General features: G+C 40.3%; 2 protein-coding genes across 2 annotated transcripts; both read left to right on the top strand.

Annotated features, from left to right (window-relative positions):
- The first annotated feature begins 2,190 nt into the window (after positions 1-2,190).
- On the top strand, positions 2,191-10,537 carry taf6l (TAF6-like RNA polymerase II, p300/CBP-associated factor (PCAF)-associated factor). The gene is made up of 11 exons (XM_088347353.1): positions 2,191-2,359; positions 2,454-2,540; positions 4,228-4,378; positions 4,579-4,629; positions 4,690-4,784; positions 5,129-5,203; positions 5,269-5,489; positions 6,786-6,918; positions 7,651-7,779; positions 7,855-8,342; positions 9,993-10,537. Exons 1-11 carry the CDS (start codon positions 2,213-2,215, stop codon positions 10,330-10,332), a joined length of 1,917 nt encoding a protein of 638 aa, XP_088203479.1. The 5' UTR covers positions 2,191-2,212; the 3' UTR covers positions 10,333-10,537.
- A 3,384-nt stretch (positions 10,538-13,921) lies between these two features.
- Positions 13,922-19,536, top strand: fis1 (fission, mitochondrial 1). Its single transcript, XM_088348235.1, has 5 exons — positions 13,922-13,983; positions 15,576-15,708; positions 15,790-15,866; positions 17,040-17,145; positions 19,173-19,536. The coding sequence occupies exons 1-5, from the start codon at positions 13,939-13,941 to the stop codon at positions 19,274-19,276; spliced, it is 465 nt and encodes a 154-aa protein (XP_088204361.1). The 5' UTR covers positions 13,922-13,938; the 3' UTR covers positions 19,277-19,536.
- The last annotated feature ends 1,432 nt before the right edge of the window (positions 19,537-20,968 follow it).

Raw genomic sequence — 20,968 nt, 5'->3', positions numbered from 1 at the left:
CATTAATCTGGATTGCATGAGGGGACAGGGAATGAAGTTAGATTTTCTCGATCCCTACTTCAATGTAATGGATTTTCCCTTATTCAACATACCTGGGGATGAACTAAAATTTTCATTTTATTCAATTTGGGCTTTAACACTGTTGATAAACAGTCTTAAAGGTGAATCTGGGGCACAACTGCTTGTAAAGACTGCTATTCCTTTTTTCTGTATAATATATTAATGGTTAGTTTACAATGTGAATAATGACTGCTACTGGCTCTTTACTAGGATAACTCAATATAATTTTCCCAAATTCTAAGTCCAACAGAGTTTTCTGGTACATTTTAACGGAAAAGTTGTCTAGAATTTTTTTTGGAGGGCTTGTTTAAACACAAATAATACAAACTCGAGACTCGGTTTTATTTTTTTCCCCCCATCCTCTTGCAAGGTTTCAGGTTTTTTTGGGGATACTTGTAACGGCAACATGACGAAGAAGCGTCTTCATATACAAACATTTCTCCACAAGTTTTTGTTTTTAATCAAAGGTTTATAATTTATGCTTATTAAATACGGTTTTTTAAATAAAGTTATTACCTCTAAGATGTTACACAGACTGTCCCTTGATTTTTTTTTTTTGTGTGCGTCGCTATAGTTCGTAACCGGATGTCATGCCTTTGTAACATTATCAAATTCCACACACAAATACACGACCCTGCAATTACATAAACTTGTTACTTTGGTGGCTTTCACTTAGTATAGAAAATTCCCAAAGGAGGTCATTTGCTGAATTAAAATAAATTGGATTTAACCGATTTTGAAGCTCAGATGGATTTACTTCCGGTTCAATTACAATTGACATTAAAACTTTATACTAATATGGACACTATGATGGAAGATTCTACTTCGTCCGAGAACCCTTCTTCGTGATATGTAAATATTGTTTTACATTTATTCTCGTGATGTAAATAGCAGTGTAAATAACTTGCAGACTGTTAAATGCAGCAGTTTTTGTATTGTGTTGCTTGTTGTTAGGCGGCTAGCTTTCGAGCGCTAGCTGTATGTCCACCAGACTCCTTATAAGAAAACATTTCAGGAATTAATAAGACGTTTACGTCCCTTTATTTACAAAAGCTGTTCTCAAATGTTTTTGTTTTTGAAGGACGGAGATTTTTTTTGAGAAAGTTCTGTTACGTTGATAGTTTATCATTTTTAGGCGACATTAGCTGATCTGCTTTATTTTTACAGACCCTTAGAATTTAGTTTACTGGCTGTACTTGCCCAAGACACACCACAGTAAATGGTGCCCATACGACCCCAGTGGTTAAGGGATTCAACCAACAAATTAAGAGACAGCAAGGCAAAGAAAGGGGGGCGGGAGACCGAAAGGTCTCGCAAACCCTAGTTACAGGGTCACTAAATGTGAGAGGATGTGGAAGTAAAGCGAATAAGTGGAAGAAAGAGGAGATCAGAAAGTGGTGTTGTAAAAGGATAGTGGGATGTTTGGACGCGTTCTAAGGGATGGGCAGGGCACCTGTATGATGCAGCAGGGGTAAACCAGTGAAAGCTGTCGGGCCCTGCTGTTGAACGAAAGAGTGTGTTGTGTCGCCCTGACCCGAGTGACATGGCCGCTTTCTTGTGTCCCGTTTCATCTGGGGGGGACGAAAGCATGACCAACTTAGGTGCCAAGGTGCCTAACTTGTTTGGGTATTTGGGTTGTCCATGGTCTAAAAATGTTTGTGTGTGTTTTTGCACATTTTTTTCCCTTTTTTATTTTCTTTGTTATTTTATGTGTTTGTCTAGCTGTCGATCACCCCTCTTGAGGGATATGACCAAGGTAGATAGATAGATGTTTATTAAGAAGTTAAATGGTTGTGTGCATAGCAACATTTGCTGTTATGTTATATATGATAAATCATTATAAATTTGAAAAAAAAAACAACACTTAACTGTGTCCAATTTGTTAACTTGTCTTTTATTTGTTTATTTTGCACCGATCTGGTATAGAATATCTTTACTTCTCCGTACAAAAAAACGCCACATTTTTAAACGTTAAATCCACACAAAATTAATATTCTGGTGTTCATGGTGTACTAGAATGACAATAAAGTAGTTCTGAATCTGAATCTGAATTTAACTTTGGGGATTTGTGACACGTTTTCCTTCTTATTTCCCCTCACCGTTTTTGCTATCAATATCTTTTTCAGCTGCTGCACGTGAAAAAGTGAAACAGATGGCGGAGCGAGAGGAGCGACGCTTTGCTGAAGTGTCGCGGGACTCTGTCAAACTCATGGCGGAAAGCGTTGGTGTGGAGCTCGCCGATGATGTTTCCGCTCTTCTGGCAGAGGACATTTGCTATCGGCTTAGGGAGGTGACGCAGGTTAGTGAATAAAGTCACAGCTTTGTTATCCAGACCTATTGAACAAAATGAAACATGCAAGTACTGAATATATTTGTTAAACCCAACTCAACAGGGGAGCTCTCATTTCATGAGACACGCTAAGAGAAGAAAACTGACTGTGGAAGACTTTAACAGAGCTCTGCGCTGGAGTAATGTTGAGGTATGTATAAATATCACTGGTGGGCCGTCACACTCTGCAAGGTTTCTACGCTAGCCTAATAACATTTAAATCAAATTCATTTGTAGAGCACTTTTAAGGCAATAAATTGCCATTCAAAGTTCTGTATAAAAACATGCTGTGTACAATGAGGGAATAAAATCTCCTTTATCTCAGCCCAACACCCACAAACATGTAATACAGACACACAATGGTTCAAATACAACAAAAAAGAATAAACAGTAATATAATAAATGGTTGTCTATCCCTGTGTGCCCTGTGATTGGCTGGCAACCAGTTCAGGGTGTCCCCTGCCCACTGCCCGATGATTACTGGGATGGGCTCCAGCACCCCCGCGACCCTACTGAGGATAAGCGGTGTAGCTAATGAGATGAGATGAGATAACTAAAATGTGATTATGACAAAGCACAGACTAACTATGTGAGGAAAGGGACCTGAGGGAGGGTTATCCACACTGATAGGGATGTCAGCAGATGACCTCAGGATTTCAGCTAATGAACCACACCCCTACCAACGTGGGTGTCTTAAATGAGGAGACACTAAAATATTAGAACAACTGCAGAACAAAACCAACAAATGTAAAGTAAAAGTAAGTATGATACAGTTAAAGATCACAAGAAGTTAAACCAATCCAAGCTGAATAAAAATGATAAAATAAAAGCCATATTTGGAAAGTGGGTCTTGAGCCTTCTCTGAAGCACGTGATGTTAATTATATTTTGTCCATCAATACTTCTCAGCTTCTTTCCATCGCATCTCCCTGGTTGCGCTGTATCCAGATGTGTGCTTTCATATTAATACATTGAACCAATCACATTTCAGCCATTAGTTGTTGCCAGGGTCAGATATCTACCTATAGGCCTTCAATAAATATCCTGAATGCAGTGTTCTACAATATCAGTCTTCGAGAAAGATTGTGGTTTAGCCTAACTGATTACGAGTTGTCGTCTGAGTGTCTGCTAGCGGGCTTTGGAAACGTCACCGGTTAAGCAAACTATGATTGACTAGGGGGCTGCAATCAACAAAAGCAATTACGCCAACAGCTGTTAACTTTGAACAGATAAGTTGCACAAGGAAATATATTGTTGTTCTGATTTAATAGATAGATAGATAGATACTTTATTCATCCCAATAGCGAATAGGTTGGACAACTCTGAAGCGAACAAGCTTTTCACAAGCAGGAAATTATTTTGTTTGCCACTTTCAGCCTAGAGGGTAAGATCTTAAGCCCGAGCACAAGCTTGACCTGATCAAAATTTTGGGCCGGGTGTGCCTAAAATGCAAACCACTATGTTCTGGGTCGAGCCAAGGTTTTCTCTCGGACTTTTTTGTTTTTTTTTAGGGGTGTTTTTATTATCCACTTGTGATTGTTCTCATTTGTCTCTGTTTATACAGTCTTGGTTACCTTAGATTTCGTTACAAAAGACAGGATTTACGTGTCTCGCATCTGCACAACACAGGTACCTTCGCCCCAAGCGGACCGCAAATAAAATTAGACATTTCACTTCCAAAAGCCCGCTCATAGAGCTAGTTCGTTTGTGAATGACTCATCACCAATTTAGACTGGAGCTGAAGGCCTCGGTGGAAACTGCGCTGGGCCCGCACTGATAAATGTAAAACAGTGTGTGTTTGTATTGCCTACATTGAGCCTGAAATGCATCTTCCCCAAGGCCGTCTGCGGCTACGGATCCCAAGATGTACTCCCTTTCCGCACTGCAAAAGAAGGAGAGCTCTTCTTCACAGAGGAGCGGGACGTCAACCTGGTGGAATTGGCCCTGGCCACTAACATTCCTAAGGGCTGCGCGGAGACAATGGTTCGAGGTAACCTTATAAATCAAATCAATTTCAATATTTTGCAGCCATACTTAATTTCAGTGCTTAGATTTAGCATTAGCAGACTTTTATAAAGCTATGCAATTCAGTCAGTCCTCTTTAAAGTTCTCGTGTAATAAATGGAAGCAAAGCCTGCTTTCAAAAGCCCTCTAAATAGTCTGGATTTGTTGCTGTTCTTGTCTTGCCAGTAAGCGTGTCCTACCTTGATGGGAAAGGGAACGTAGAGCCCCAAGGAACGGGTAAGACTATGGCGACCGGTATTGCGGACGCCTTTGCAACTAAACACCTTGTTCTCAAAGTTCCCACAGCGGTCCAGTCCCTTTCAGAGGACTTGCTGAAGTACTACCAGCAAATCACGCGAGCCATTCTAGGAGACGACTCGCATCTAATGAAGGTAAACCCTGTGCCACGTTTCCACTTGATAAGTTTACTCGATTATCACGCACTGGGGTTCGTTGTTTTGACTATTACATCACTGTCGTTTTCGTTTTCGGCCAATCATGTCACTGATCTTTGATAGCTACACCTTTTGGTTTTTGGTAACTTTGAAGATGGGGCAACATGATGGGCTGACTGCGAGAATGACGTAATAGTCAAAACAACGACAACAGTGCGCAATGGTAGTCAAAATAAGGAACTGGCATCCTATTAGATCTCCTTTTCTGGTGTCCCAACATTAAAACAGAAAAAAAACCTTTAGACACTGAGAGCTCCAACCCTAATCTTGATTTTTTTAAGGTGGCTCTGCTGGATCTGCAGTCCAACTCCAAGATTGCCGCCTTGCTCCCTTACTTTGTTTACGTCATCAGCGGGGTAAGACATCAACCTAATGATTTTATGTTCTCGAACTGGAATGGCAGTCGTTTTTGCCCTCGCAGGTGAAATCAGTGAGCCACGACCTGGAGCAGCTTAACCGGCTCCTGCACATGGTGAAGAGTCTGGTCCAGAACCCGTACTTGTACTTGGGCTCGTACGTGCGCAGTCTTGTTTCCAGCGTCATGTATTGCATCCTGGAGCCACTGGCAGCCTCTATCAACCCGCTCAACGACCACTGGACTCTGAGGGACTATGCCGCCCTGCTCCTTAGCCACATTCTTCGGTAGGTGAGGCGTCAAGCGACCACATGGGGAGACATGGTAACAAGAGGAATCCCTATCCTAATGCCAAAAAAACTCTTGTTTTTGTCATTTTGGATTATCGTCTTTTTTTGTTTCTTGTGGATAGCAGACACTGCATTTTAAATGTCTTCTATTCACACCACGGCAAGCCCTTTTTTCAGTAATACAGTAATCCTTTGCTATATCACGGATTATTTTTTCCATTTTCGGTACTTTGCGGATTCTCATCTTGTTTTGTGTTTATGCATTTTGATCGGCTAAACAATTACTCTGCCGCTTCTCTATCACTGCGTCGATAACATTGTGGTTTAGTTTGTGCATGTACATAAAACCGCTTGCAATTACATTACGTACGTGCAAATTATTTTGCAATTTTGTGTTTCGTGAAATTCAGTGAGTAGCTCAAGAATGGGAACCTTTGAGCCATTCATTACAGGCTTCCGACAAAACTGATGGTGACATGTCGATAAGGGCGTAAATTTTGCATGGACGGAGGTGACGTGTTCCCACATAGCCTAGCAATCATTGTTTTGTCCTCACTTAATTAATTGATCACAAACCCCAATAAAAGATCAATTGATCAACATCGTGTTAACCTAGCAGTGCAGAATGGTTATAATCACCCTCTCTGCTGATGTGCTGATGCATAAAACTAATGTATTGTTTCTGCCTTTTCACTATATCATGTGAGACTTATGTTTGGTTCTGTTTTGGTCCTCACCAATGCCAACCCAAAACCAATGTCCTTGCATGTCTGTGTATAAGGATCTTTTTGCCAAGAAGAAAACAGCTACAACTACCGCCTAACACTATATTCTTCTCTGGAAAAAAGACGCCTGCACTGCAGTCTTCCGGTGGATAAAACACTTCATTTTCTTTCCTTTCATCAAATTATCTCGCTAATTAACCTTGATGATTAAAATTATAAGTTATTTGGGAAAAAAATATTCAGTACAGTAGTTTTATTTGTTAAACAAATGCTTGAGACTGCAAATAGGGTTAGTTCTTTGGTTTCAATGTCTAAGAGACCATTTAATTGTAAAATAATTGTAGAAAAGTAAAAGATTTCTACTTTGCACATTCTTTTCAGAACTGTGCTATAGTTTTGCATGAGATTGAAATGAAATCGTTATTTTGGGGGTGAATACGAATATGATTTTATTTGCATCCATAAATAGTGGTGTGGTTACAAAGATCAGGACATTTTGGTCTGTTCTCATAGACAATATTTTAATTGATGTTAATAAAAATAACTTGATTTGCTATTTGGGTTACAGAATTCACGGCGATCTGGTGAGCGGGCTGTACCACCAGATTCTCTTGTCTCTTCAGAAAGTTCTGTCAGATCCTGTCCGACCACTGTGCTCCCATTACGGCGCAGTTGTTGGGCTTCATGCTCTGGGATGGAAGGTATGTCATAGTGCAGTCGGCTTTTCTTTCCTATTCCTATAAAAATTGTGTTTGATTTTGGTTTTGCATTGAGGATTTTGTGTACTCACACTTATTATTTTGTGTGAATGACAAAATAATGGATATAAAAAAAGTGCTATTGAATACTGTAAATTCCAGACTGCAAGCTGTTACCTTTTTTCTACATTTAAAACGCTGCGGCCTACAGCATGATGTGGCTTTTTCGTTTTAATGTTATTCCTTTCGCACGTACAATCACAACAGTCTGTATACATTCAGAGCCATGTGACTGATCTTAAGCTCTTCCATCCCTTGCGCACTTGACAAAGTGATAGAGGGGAGACCAAGTGTTGGTACTACTACATTATTATATCATGATACATGCCGAAACCAGAAAATTGTAGGTCAAGAAATTTCTTATACACCGTTGAACCCCCTCTTATATTGGTGTCATGTTTGTCTACCATCCTGCTGCTACGCTGTGCCATGTATCACTGGCCTTTGCTCTTACCAGACAACTCAGTGCCATCTAGTGGTCAAATATTACACATTGGCGCTATAAGCTTACTGCTTAAAATCTGGTGCGGCTTGTTGAACCAGTTGAGTTCTTCCTTAAATTGGCGCATACTGCTTTTACCCAGTTTCGCTCTGTAGTTCTGAATTTAGGGTAACAGGTTGAACGTTTGAAAACGAAGAAGCAGGTGTCTCTTAGTCATGAACCTTCTCCTGCAGGCCGTGGAAAGAGTTCTGTTTCCGCATCTTCCTGCCTACTGGGCCAACCTCCAGGCAGTGCTGGACGACTACTCAGTGTCCAACGCTCAAGTGAAAGCGGATGGACACAAGGTCTACGGTGCCATCTTGGTTAGTCCAAGCGATCCGTCATCAATCCATCAAGGCAGGAAATGATTCTTTACATTTTTTGTTGTTATCCTTTAGGTGGCAGTAGAGCGCTTGCTGAAGATGAAGGAACTCGCCCTGTCCCAGCAGGCGACAGATGGAGGCCCCAGTGCTGACTCAGGCTCTGGGGCAGCCGTTTTGGGATACAGGGTGAGCTCACCCGGCCTCAGCCCACCGCCTGAACCTCTTTCCGAGGCCGCCCTGGGCATCGCCAGCCACTTACAAACAAGCGGTGCCGGTTGCCCATGGGAGGACTGGACCCCAGTCTCGCTCCCGGCCATGTACTCGGAGCTCTACTCTTTCTTCGGGGACAGCCTGGCCGTGCGATTCAGCACCGGGCCCGGATTCAGCAGCGACCTGGCGCAGTCTAGCGGATCCAGGAAAGAACCCCCCGGGCCCGCAACCAATCACGACACCACCCGGAAGATGCCCCAGCTCACAGCTAACCTCAATATCAGCCCAAGGCACGATGGTAGTCCTCGGACCGACCCACCGCCGCCGAGCCTCGCCGTTACTGGGTCCTCAAGGTACAAAAAAACGGAATTATAATGAGGGAGGTGTGTTATATTTATTATTAGAGGGTGAGGGGGTTTACTGAATAATTTATATTAGAGTCATCATGACCTAGGAACATTAAAATTATAATATTTATATTAAAGCAAATACAAATATATTTCGTGTGAAAGTTTTAGTACGGAAATTGTCATCCAAACTAAAAGAAAAGTAACTGAAAAATGTAATTTCTGTAAAACAAATTAAATACTGGTAATATTTTATTTAGATTTTATAATTTGGTTTTATTAAAAAATATGAGTCAAAAAACACATTTTTGCTCTTTGTGTAAAATTTGAAATACATTTTCATATTTTCCTTGTCATTTTTCCAAATTCTCAAAATTTTCAAGTTTAAAATAATTTACCACACTACTACTTATGTAAAATTATACCCATTGCATAATATATCGATCCAACTTCTTGAAATTTTTTTGATTTAATTCAAAATGTAATTTATATGTTGCATTTTAGCATCACGCAATTTTTAAATCTAGTTTTGGTCACATACATTCATATTTAGACATAACACACTTTTATCAATGTTGTAATTTTCAGATGTATAAAAATGTCTGTAATTTCCTAAATTGTAAATGAAACTGAACGTATCGTTGTATTTCAAAAGTGTCAGGACCAGACCGGAAACGGGACCCACTTGTGTTACGTTTCGCAGAAGTTTTATTGAAGGAAAGAAGAAAGGGCTGTTCCCACAATCCAGTGTTCGCTGGACGCGGGAAGCAAGTCGCTCTCGTAATCAGATTGCGCTCCAAATGCGGAAGTGGATCTTCCATAGCGAGCGATGGCGGTGTCAGGGACGGAAAAAACGGGTCGTTAGCCGGTACTGGGAAAGCAAGGCGTGGTCGGGGTCGGATGTGCGTCGCAAGCCAGAACGGGAGAGTAGACGTAGTCGGGGGACAAAAGAGATCGTAAGCCAGGACAGAGAACAGGCGTGGTCAGGAGCAAGACAGGTCGTAGCTGGAGACAGACGGGAGCAAAAAACAGGACAGGTGGGATTCAGGGTCGAAAAAGGCTTGCCTAGTATTCACTGAGGTTCGCAGACGGAATAACAACAGGGGACAGACAGGACTAGGTTCAAATACTGACAGGGAGACAATCAGAACCCACAGCAGTTGGCGCCAAATGAGCCAGCACAGCTGAGTGACATCAGTAATCATGACAAAAAGACAGAAGATCCATATTTTAGTTGGTAGGCGCTACAGGTCCCTTAAAACAATAACTAACAGAATCAGAAACTGTTTCTAACCCAGGGCCATCACCACCCTAAACAAGCGCGAACTGAAAATATAAACCTTTCGATTTTTGATTTTTTTTTTTGGGGGGGGGAATAAATGTTTATTGCATTACTGTACTCTTATAATTTGGGCCAATCTCGAAGCACAACGTCGTAAATATGTTTGCCTATATATACCGATGTACTGATTTTTTTTCTTATTTTTTCTTCTTTCGTACATGTCTACCCAGTAGCGCCATGTCTAATAACGTTGCATTCAATGTTATACCAATTATGACATATCAGTGACAAAGACAATTAAAATAGAAATGTTACGTTTGAGGGGAAGAAAATATGATTTCAATCAAAACCTGCATTATCTTTGTCCGCTGCAGGGTTGTGGCCCGTTCCTCGTCTTCCTCCGTTCAGCGCTCGCGATCGTCTTCGTCACGGCCGGGTCAGCGGCAGGCGGCTCCATCTCGTGACGTTTTCCCCAAATCTCGCTTCACCTCGCCTCAGGCGGGGCCCTTGGTCTTCTCCTTCCTCATCGGCGGGAGACAAATGGGCCGTAATTGCCGGGGCCGCCGACCTTTCCAGACCACCTTCGCCCTCACTCCGGCCCCGGCCGCCGTTCAGCCTCGCGCCTACGCCCACAAACTGCCCGTCATTGGGCGGGTGGGAAAACCCGTCCGCCGTTGGGCGCAATCTCATTATTCCCTTCACCTTCCCCTTTAGCACACAGCTTTTTTTTAAGTTATTCCCTTATAGACTGTATTTTCAGTTTTATTGTAAAAGGAGCTGTACAGAATTTGGAACTTTGTTTCTTTCTTCCGCCATCGCCTGTCTTGTGTCATAATTACAGCCTCAGTCAGCCCATTCATGATGCACGTGTAAGTGCATGCGTTTTGTAGACGTGCTTGAATAAACTTCTTTATTTTCATCTTTATTGGGGTTTTGTTTGCCGTATGGACTCTTCTTGAGGCATCCCTTTTCTTACATTCACGGTTTTCATGCTACACTGACAAATGCAAATTCAAAAAAACCTAAGCGGACGAACATTACATCACTACATAGCAGTTTGGAAAATAAAGCATCAGAGCTCTTTAAACTCACTTGGGCATTGTTACCACATACTTAATAGAATAAATAAATAAAAGCTTGAATAAACTCTTTTTTCCATCTTTTAGGTTTCGGGTTGGTGTTTGTACTGTTCTTGAAATAGGCCTTTTCTTTCTTTTACTATTTTAATGGTACACTGACAGATGGAAACTTAAGACTTAATTTCCCCCTATGTCCCGGTCCAGAGCCTTCACTCTGAAAATGCTGGTCTACTAGTGATCCCATGAGCCAAGAAGAGATCCGCAGGTTCGAGAGCGTTTTCTATTCAGGACCCGGTATTTGGAATGCTCTTCCCCCTGAGACTTGATCCGCAACCTTAGTGGAAATGTTAAAATCCAGGCTTAAAACACACTTCTATTCTATAGCATATGAATAACCTATATTTATGTTGACAATATCTGTTTATTATTTGTAATTCAATATTCATTTCAGCCTTGTCATCCTAGAAGGGGGATTACCTCATGTGCTGTCCCTTCTCAGGGTTTCTTCATTTTCCCCGTGATGAGGTTTTTGAGTTTTTGAGTTTTTCCTTGCCCTCATGTAGGTTTTAGATCAGGGGATGGTGTAAAAATAGTCTGGTTTGTGCTCTCTGAGACTCTTTGGGATTAAGGGCTATACAAATAAATATGACTTGACTTGACTTAACTCAAAACAATTAAAAAAAAAAAAACGCAGGACGAGCATGACGTCCCTCACCCACACTCCCCAGCCTCCATCTCTTTAACCTAATGTGTTTCGACCCGAACAGCTCTGCTAAAAGTAAGATAGAAGCAGATGGGCACAGTGGATAATAAACCATACAGGCTCCTTGTACTCAGTTGGGTATTGTTAACACATACTTAACAGAGAAAATATTTAACTTCAACTTTTTAAGGAAACAACACACGGCATCTTTAAAAAGACTAACTTGCTTTTTTTTTTCTTTTACTGAATTGAATGACAACAAAGATAGTCTGCATCTTTTTGCATTCTTTCCGAATACATTCATCACTACTATACAGTATTGCTTTTTCTTGTAATGTGCATAATGTTTTTGCTCCTTGATTTAGAGTTAAAATAAGGCTTTGTTTTGTTGATTTAATACTATTTTTATGTGCATACCAGCTGCTCTCTTGCTGAATGGATTGGTGTATGGCAGGGGTGTCGAACGAGTTATCACAGAGGGCCACAGCAGCGTAATGGCTGTCCTCAAAGGGTCTAATCTACCTTATAAATGTAAGTTAATAATTGAATGATATATAAAATAAATGGAACTACTTTTTAAGTTTAAACTTTAATAGACACCCTAAATAGTGAGGGGAGACATCAATAGATTTTGAACTTGCAAGGAGGAGAGGGAGAGAAGCCTTCAGATAAGGAATTTCCATCCCCATTTTAGGAACCTCCCCTGGGAGCCCTCTGTTTTTATTAAATCTTCAAGGTTACAAAATCAGATCAGCGCTAAGGGGTGCGGTAATAATACAATAATAGCCAAAATAAGGAACTGGCATCCTATGAAATCTCCTTTGCTGGTGTTTAATATTAAAAACTGAATAAGTTAACCACTACTCTTTACTGTTATAAAAAACTCATCACACTCATGACATTTGCATTAAAAAAACGTCGCTACACTTATATATAATATAAATACATCAGCGTTACAAAATCAATTTATATGGAAACACTGTGGTGCTGAGCCGTCACTATTATGTTGTAGTAGACAGGCATGAGAAAAAGTGTTTTTGGTCAAATTATTCTTGACAGTTTAAGCTCTGGCAGCACGGCGGCACAGTGGTTAGCGCGTGTGCGGCACAGTTCTAAGGTCTTGGGAACCTCCTGTGTGGGTTCAAATACCGGACTTACTGTGCGGAGTTTGTATGTTCTCCCCGTGCTTGCGTGGGTTTCCTCCCACATTCCAAAGACATGCATTTCAGGTGGATTGGCTGGTCCAAATTGTCCCTAGGTGTGAATGAGCGAGCGAGTTGTCTGTCCCTGTGTGCCCTGCGATTGGCTGGCAACCAGTTCAGGGTGTCCCCTGCCCACTCCCCGATGATTGCTGGGATGGGCTCCTGCACCCCCGCGACCCTACTGAGGATAAGCGGTGCAGCTAATGAGATGAGTTTAAGCTCTAGCGGGCCACATTTAGCTCGCAGGCCATGACTTTTATACAGGTGCTGAAGAGGATAGGAAAACAGAAATTGTACCTGTTCTCGTAGAAATCTGCATTTCCTGTGATAGCAAAACTAAATGTATTTTCCAAAATATTTACAAACTACGTCATGTTGTGAAATTGGATTTTTGCTTGCTTTGAGTTCAAATAAGTAAAGGCTGGTCATAAGGAAAAAAAACACATGTGAGTAATATATTGTAGATAATTAGTAGTACGGTAGCTGAGAGTTTAGCGCATCCGTGGCGCATTTCTGAGGTCATGGGTTTAAATCAAGCTACCATGCTTCCTGCACAGAGTTTGCATGTTCTCCCCGTGCTTGCGTGGGTTTCCTCCGGGCACTCCGGTTTTCTCCCACATTCTAAAAACATGCATGTCAGGTTAATTGGCTGGTCCCGAATTGTCCCTAAGTGTCAATGAGCAAGTGAGTTGTCTGTCTCTCTGTGCACTGTGACTGACTGGCTACCAGTTCAAGGTGTCCCCTGCCCGCTGCCCGAAGACAGCTGGGATGGGCTCCAGCACCCTCGCGACCCTACTAAGGATAAGCGGTGCAGATGATAGATGGATATTACAGATATATCTTTATACTTTTAAATGTATTACCACAGGGACATGTGTTTATGAAATGTCCTGTTTTATGAAATATTCATTACGTTATTTTAACGCTCTTTTCCTCGGGTCAAAATTAATCATTACTGCGTGGTTAAAACACAGTAGAAAATCCCCGGCATTATATTTTATTCACCTTTATGTGTTGTGAACTGTCTTCTATTGGTCTTAACAGTAGAACAAAATTAAAATATCTTTAATTTACATTTTCATGTAAGCTGCTTAAAAGATGTACAAAAACGGTCCTTGGAATCAGGACCACACGAGGGTTAAGTAACCTTTCTGAAATCAAGTAGGTTAAAATATTTTGAAATACTATTTAATAACTCTATAATATAAGATTGTTTTTAGAACACGGTAAAAATAAGAAATATATATATTTATATTTTTAATCTGTTTCTTGTCTCGTGACGTCACTATTGACGTTTTAAAAATAGGCGGTACCGTGACTTCCTATTTCCTCAAACATGGAGGCTGTCCTTAGCGATGTTGTGGCTCCCGAAGACCTGCTAGTAAGTTCTAAGTACGCTTTTAGGCCAACTTTTTGTCGTTCTACAGTTTATAGTACGACTGACAGGAGTGCATGTAAACCCCCTTCCACCATGCCACAAGCGAATTATTTCAAATTAACGGTGTAGAATTTGTCCAGTCACATAAGTAGCTAATGCTAATGTTCCTTGACTTGGGCGACATCATCGTCATAAGTCTTTCAACTAAACTCCAAACTATTCAAACTTTAATAGTGTCTGTATTTATATCTGTCTTATTTATTTTTTATTGAGTTTGTTATTTTAATATCCAAACGCACTATAATTGATGATTTTCTGTCATTGTATTTCCCATCATACCATGGATGGTAAGGTTGCTTGAAATCCTTGAAAAATGCTTGAATTTTAAAGCGTTTTCAAGGTATAAAAATAGCTTGAATTTTGGGTGAAGTGCTTGTAAATGCGTGAAATAGTCGTGATGAATAGAACACGCTTCAAATGAAGAAAAATTAAAAAAAAGTCTGGTTAAAAAGGACATGCCTGCTATGGTGGTTTCCTTTTGCCATTGCATTCCTTCTTCTCTCGTAATTAACGGTAGCTGGCATTAGTTTGTGTGGTGTTGTTATTTGAAGCGTCATCGCCTCCTACTGCCGCGCTCGAGAGGACTGGTGAAAAGTTTGAGCTGCCAGGAGGCTACCGATGTGAACAATTGCTAGAATATGGCAAATAACAGTGGCTTAGTTGTGGATCAAATCCACGCACAGCATGCTGTAAGGTATAAAGAGATCCAACTCTTCTTTGTACGAGGGTGAATTCGCTTCACTCATATGAAAGTTAGTTCATGGAAATTACTAGCTTTACTGTTATTTTGTTGTTTGTTACATGCTACTCCTAAACAGTTCATTTTTAAGTGTGTATTATTGCAAGGATCACGTATCTATGATGAGCATTTTTTATGGGCTATGTAAAAAATGGAAGTTACGTTTCCCACCGGAAAATTGTAATGTGAAGAACTTCCCGCAACTGAAAATGTAAGCTACATATGACCCAACATCTATTACAGAGGGAGATTTGTCTCAAAGATATCAACGCATGTATTTTTCCGTAGTTTAGTGGTTAGCACATTTGCCTAACATGGGAAAGGTCCCTGATTTGGAAACATATGTTGGCCTGGAGAGGGATGGGCGCCACCAGACTGTACTTGCCCAACACGCACCATAGAAAATGGTGCCCCTATGACCTTAGTGGTTAAGGGAACCCACCCACCAACCCACCATTGTTCAAATAAACAAACATATTTGTGATTTACTCAAAATCTAAAAGTCATGTCTTTATAAAAATTTTATATGTAGAGCACTTCTCAGACAATAAAAAATAAATGCACACGCAACATGTAACATTGCATATTTAAATTGCAGATATATTTGTGGATTTGCAAAAAACATGATTTCCACCTGATTTTTTTAATCCTAGTGGAGAAATTAGAAAATTGGCTTTGAAAGTCCTAAAAAAGTGCTCCAATTTGGCAATGAAAAAAGCTTATGTACCCTGTCATACATTAAAAGTTAATTTTAAAAGTTTTTATTTTAAGCTTTGCAAAAAATGTTTTGTTGTAGAAATTTGAGAAGAAATACAACACTGAGCTGGCGAAGGGAGCTGTTTCCAAGGAGACCAAGTTTGAATATGCTTGGTGTTTGATCAGGAGCAAATACACTGACGACATCAAGAAAGGAATCGCTTTGTTGGAGGGTGAGTGTTGTAAATCCGTTTGGCTGCTGTGTTTGTTTTCTTATTCGTTTATTCATTTCAAATGCTCTTCCTGTCCAAAAGAACTCGTCCAAAAATCCTCAAAGGATGACACGCGGGACTTTTACTTCTACCTTGCTGTGGCCAACTACCGACTGAAGGTCAGAATGTCAGCCACATTTCACGCAGGTTATTTTGGACCGTGCACATCGAAGGAGGATAACGCTTTTCATATGCGTTGTTTAACATCAGGGATGTGGGACGCGGCAGGCAAAACAAGTACTGGAGTTGAACAGTTTTGTTGAGGTTTCTATTGGAACAAAACAAGTAAAATAAAACAGAATATTCTGGGCCAGTGAGTATAGAACACATCCTGTAATGGTTTCACAAGTGCGCTTTCAAAAGAGCTGATAATCATTTGACATATTCTATGCACTATAAGGCACCCCTAAAAGCCTTTATTTTTTTCAAAAGCTGACCATGCGCTTTATTGTACTGTGTGGTCATGTATGGATCAATATTGAGTCGCAACAGGTCTCGCAACTACAGCAAGCAGCCGCTGATTCGAAGAAGTAGTGCACGGTGCATACTGGGATATATTTAGCGGCATAGCATATCCTAACCAATGTGCCAATCATCATTTGAATCGGTCACTATTGGCTAAAGTTATTCGGCGGTAAAGGAGCCTGGTCCTTATTAGCATAAACAGGCTCGTATTGGCTAAAGTGGGGTAAAACAAAGCCTGCAATTGGCCGAAAAAGATGTGAAGTACAAGTTAGTTTATTCTATGGCGTCGAGAAAATATATTACTTGTCTGTATTCGTAAACCGAAATCATAGGGGTTAACACACATCTAGCAATTAGCAACGTCCATCGACACTGAGATGTTTTTTTGCGGATTTTTAAAACAATTTTTTGATGAAAACGAAACAAAAGTCAGTGGAAAATTTACTAAATCCCAGCTTCCCGTTTGTCTTTTGTCCAGACTAAATTCTGGATTTGGTTTCAAAAGACTCTAGGTTTCTCCTCAAACGTTACATTAGAACACCAACTGTAAAGAGAACAGATGCATGGACGCATTGAGACATTAAGGGAATAGAACAAGAAGTATATAAATTGCTACATTGAAATCCATGGATAATCATACGGTGCATTAACTACGACCACTAAGGTAAACACGACATAAACGACTGACATAATAAAAAGCGTATAGCTAAAAACTCATACAACAATGACTATATATGCAATGACACATTTAAATATTACCAAAGCAATACATTTTGGAGTGAACACAATTAGTCAAGGACCCAATTGTAACAGAATTCATCCGGCAGGAATATGAAGAAGCACTAAAGCACATCCGCATCCTTCTGAATAACGAGCCCGGCAACAAGCAGGCCCTGGAGCTGCGGGCGCTCATTGACAAGGCTTTGAAAAAAGGTAAGCTTGTTGCGAGTGTTTGCATGTGAGTATGCAAAAGAGTGTGAGAGAGCTAAGACTAAGTGTGAGTTTTGAGCAGTTCCATTGATTTACAGAGGTCTGAGTGCATGTGCCAGTATGAGTTGCGAGTTTTTCAGTCAATGTGTGTGAGTGAGAATGCATGTGAGTTTGAAAGGAGATTTGTATATATAAGCAATGCTTATTTGAGCTTTGTAAATTAATGACTATTGAAAATAAAGTGATTATTAATTAGTAGGGCTGCAACAATTTGACACCAAAATCAATCATAGAAATAGTTGACAATTAAGTCCATTGTCCATTATTGTCGCCAGACACTTCTTTCCAACAGAGTGAAGCATCTCTATATTAATAGAATTTCTGCTAAGAATCATTCATGCGCAATTGCATATCTGTCTTGAGCAGAAACATACAGAAGTGATTGCATCATCATCCAATACATATACCAAAACTTCTAAAGGTCTGCAGCATTTTAGCCTGGTTACAGTGAGACTTTTCGTATCATGGCAGTAACTCAGTGATGCACCAACATTTAAAGAGAAGAGTCGGACAGTTGAATGAAAAGGAGTATGACTCAGCCCGGTTGGATTCAAGCCAATACTCTTTTAATGTACCCGCATTGTTAATTTACACGCCTGTCTTTTGCTATAAAAGAGCTCGAGCATTATTCCAGACTGCCTGACAAACGTACTAGAAATTAAATGCATGCACACGAAGAACACATTTCAGCTATTAAAACTGTTATCTGTTAGACTTTGCATTGGACCCCTGAATGTACTTCACAAAATGAACATTTCTTTACTGTTCTACTGCTGCTAATGAGCTTGTTCTTGTAAAAAATGTTTTTGATTTGCATGTATTTTCCCCTACCTAAAAATAGACAGAGGTTTATTTATTGATTTATGTTTATTCTGATTAAACCCTGTGCCTGACTTGTCTTAGATAGGGCATTTTGATCTAGTTCTTGTATAATTTTCCAGTATGTTCAATACGAGATGTATTTTTCATGGTACCCGTTTTTTAAGTGCTTATCATTTACCACATGATTAAATCAACTATGTGCTAAATTTATGAAAACAATTATCCCAATGACTTATTGCCGTTTACTTATCGCGTTTTCGCTACTTAGTGTATTTTAATTTTGTATTGTGTTGTGCGTTCTGATTGGCTAAAAAGAGGAAGATGCTTCCTGTTGCCAACAAACTTGGACCTGTCCACCCACTTAATTTGCTCTGGAGCGACATGCGGGTCTTTGACACTCCCTAGTGGCACCAATACGGGTCTTTTGCACCCCCTATTGGCACCTTTGTGCTTTTTCAAAAAGTTTGATAATGGAAAAATATGTGTTTGTAGGACAGAACTACAAGCTGGGGGCAAGGTATCATGTGAAGTGGATAGTTTTCTTAATCCATTCAGTTTTTCAATCAGTTATGTTCTGACGGTTCGTGGATCGCTTAACCGCATGGGTGGTCGGGGCACCAATGAAGACGCAACTCTGGACTTCTTCTCCACTGTTGATGGTCCCTGGTCTGTTCTTGGGTCTTGGCAAAGTTGGCACCAGTCCATTCCTTAAGGTTGTCGGCTCAGTTCTTGTTCAGTCTTTCTCTCCTGGCCCCTTGGACCGTGTCCTGGCGAAGTATCTTGGTCATTCCTGAGGATCTTGTGACGTTACCAGACACAAATTATTTATTTAAAAAAACCCACATTTGATACTTATATTTGTTAAACAGATACATGAGCTTGTAAATTTTAATCAGTTTTGTTCTTGAGTAATAAATAAATTAAGGTTTCTGCTTAGCAGGTTTTGACTCTTGCAGGATGTTTCTGAAAGGCAACCTCCGCAAAAAACGAGGGATTACTGTAATCGTTTCAATAGTCTGTGACTAGTGGACTTTGAAAATAATTGTTTGTTGCAGCCCTATTAATTAGGCCAAGCTCTGTGTGAGATAGAGAAAGTGAGTGTTTACAAGTGTGCGCAATTTCTCCCTGAACCCGTGCTTTTCTTCTAGATGGCTTGGTCGGTATGGCGATCGTGGGGGGAATCGGTCTTGGCGTTGCTGGTTTAGCCGGGCTCATCGGGCTGGCCGTCTCCAAGAGAGGGTCCAAATTTTAACAAGATGGGTGTTTTTTTCCGGATCTGGACTGCAGCTTTGATTCCTGCATTTTTTTTTTTTTTTTTTTTTTTTTGCATTGACCTTGACCATTCATCGCCAGCTCCCACCTGTGTACATAACAGAAACAATGTATCAAGCCGCACAGCTTTGACTTTAATCCAGCGTTTTTTTCTCATGCTAATCTACTAGAAAGGGAATGTTCTGTAACGGCTTATTTTTCCCTTACCGTCAATAAAATAAAGAGAGATTGAAAAACGTCGGCTTGAGTCACCTGATCTCACCAAACAATTCCAACCTTATCGGAATGGCCGCAGGAAGTTGCTGCTGAGTACATCGAGATCTTAACGGTCAAGTGTTGACATCAACAGGAAAGAAATGTAAAAAAAAAAAAAAAAAGCGACGTGCCCTAATTTACTTGCCCACTAATGATCTTGACCCCGACGGTAAAATCAAATTTGCCAATGTTGTTTTACGACGCCGTCGCGTATTCGCATGTGCGTGTGCGCGTTATCAGCCTCGTGGTGGGTTATTCATTAACTCACCTGACAGCAGCACCGAAACTCCCAAGTGATAAACAAGAGTGATTTGCTGTGTTGATTATTTTTTTTCCGCAAGATAAATCATTCCCTGTGCATGGGCATCTGAACTGTAACGTACCGTATTTGTGCAATGATTAATCAATCGAAACACATCGCCGACCTGAATTGCAAAACATTGTATGCAACGGGAATCGAACACTGGGATAAGACTACTGACACTTACCACTAGATCAGTGGTTCAACAGGTGTGACTTCAGGATCCACCAAAGTAGCCTAATAACAAGTTGCGACCCAATTCAAGAAAATAAAAACACTTCTTAAATGTAGCCAATGAAAGGATTCTGTAGAGATAGTAGAATATAGCCACCCTCTTTTTTTCAAAAATGAAAATTAACTGCAAAACTGTATAGCCTTCAAGTACCGTATATCCTCCCACATAAGCCTAGATCGCATCTAGGCGACTCTCTAAAACTGCTATTAAAAAGCCACGTTATAAGAAATATTCAAAATGATAATACAGCAAAGCATGTACTTGTACACCAATAATAATTTAATTAAATAAATAAGATTGATTCACAGGTCAAAGGCTTAAATTATAACATTTTTATATCATTTACCTTGCAGCAGCGCTTCAATAACAGACACTCGGACACCATTTTCTTATTTCCCAATTCTTTCCTTTGACTCGATCGTTATCGTCACTGTTTTCTGCTTATCACTAACCGTTTTGGATCCATTATTATAGGCAGACAAAAAGAAATGAAACCAACAAAATCACAATGAAATTATATTTTGTCCCTCAAGCGTGTAGATTGCCTAATCAAGTAGAAGAGCTTGAGCAGGGGCATCTACTATTGTTCCTTATCGCATTATTTAGCTTTGGAAAAGGTTATGGGACTCTCAATGTAGTATTTGCCTTTTCTTTTTTGTTTGTTTTTGTTTTTGTTTTATTTCATTCATCCTCCAGAAAGAACCAACTGTTCTCTCTTTGACAAACAGATGAATGGTAACCGCACCTATACATTCACTATTACAGTTGCCTCATGTGAGGTCCCTTCTCAAGGTTTCTCCATTTTCCTCATGCGGAGGTTTGAGTTTTTCCTTTCCCTAATGTAGGTTTCAGATCAGGGGATGGTGTAATAATAGTCTGCG

This window comes from Urocampus carinirostris, chromosome 11 (assembly GCF_059441175.1).
Source record: "Urocampus carinirostris isolate Australia breed hairy pipefish chromosome 11, RoL_Ucar_1.0, whole genome shotgun sequence".
Classification (NCBI taxonomy): Eukaryota; Metazoa; Chordata; class Actinopteri; order Syngnathiformes; family Syngnathidae; genus Urocampus; species Urocampus carinirostris.
The sequence above is the reverse complement of the archived record's forward strand: the minus strand, read 5'-3'. Positions and strand labels throughout refer to the sequence as shown.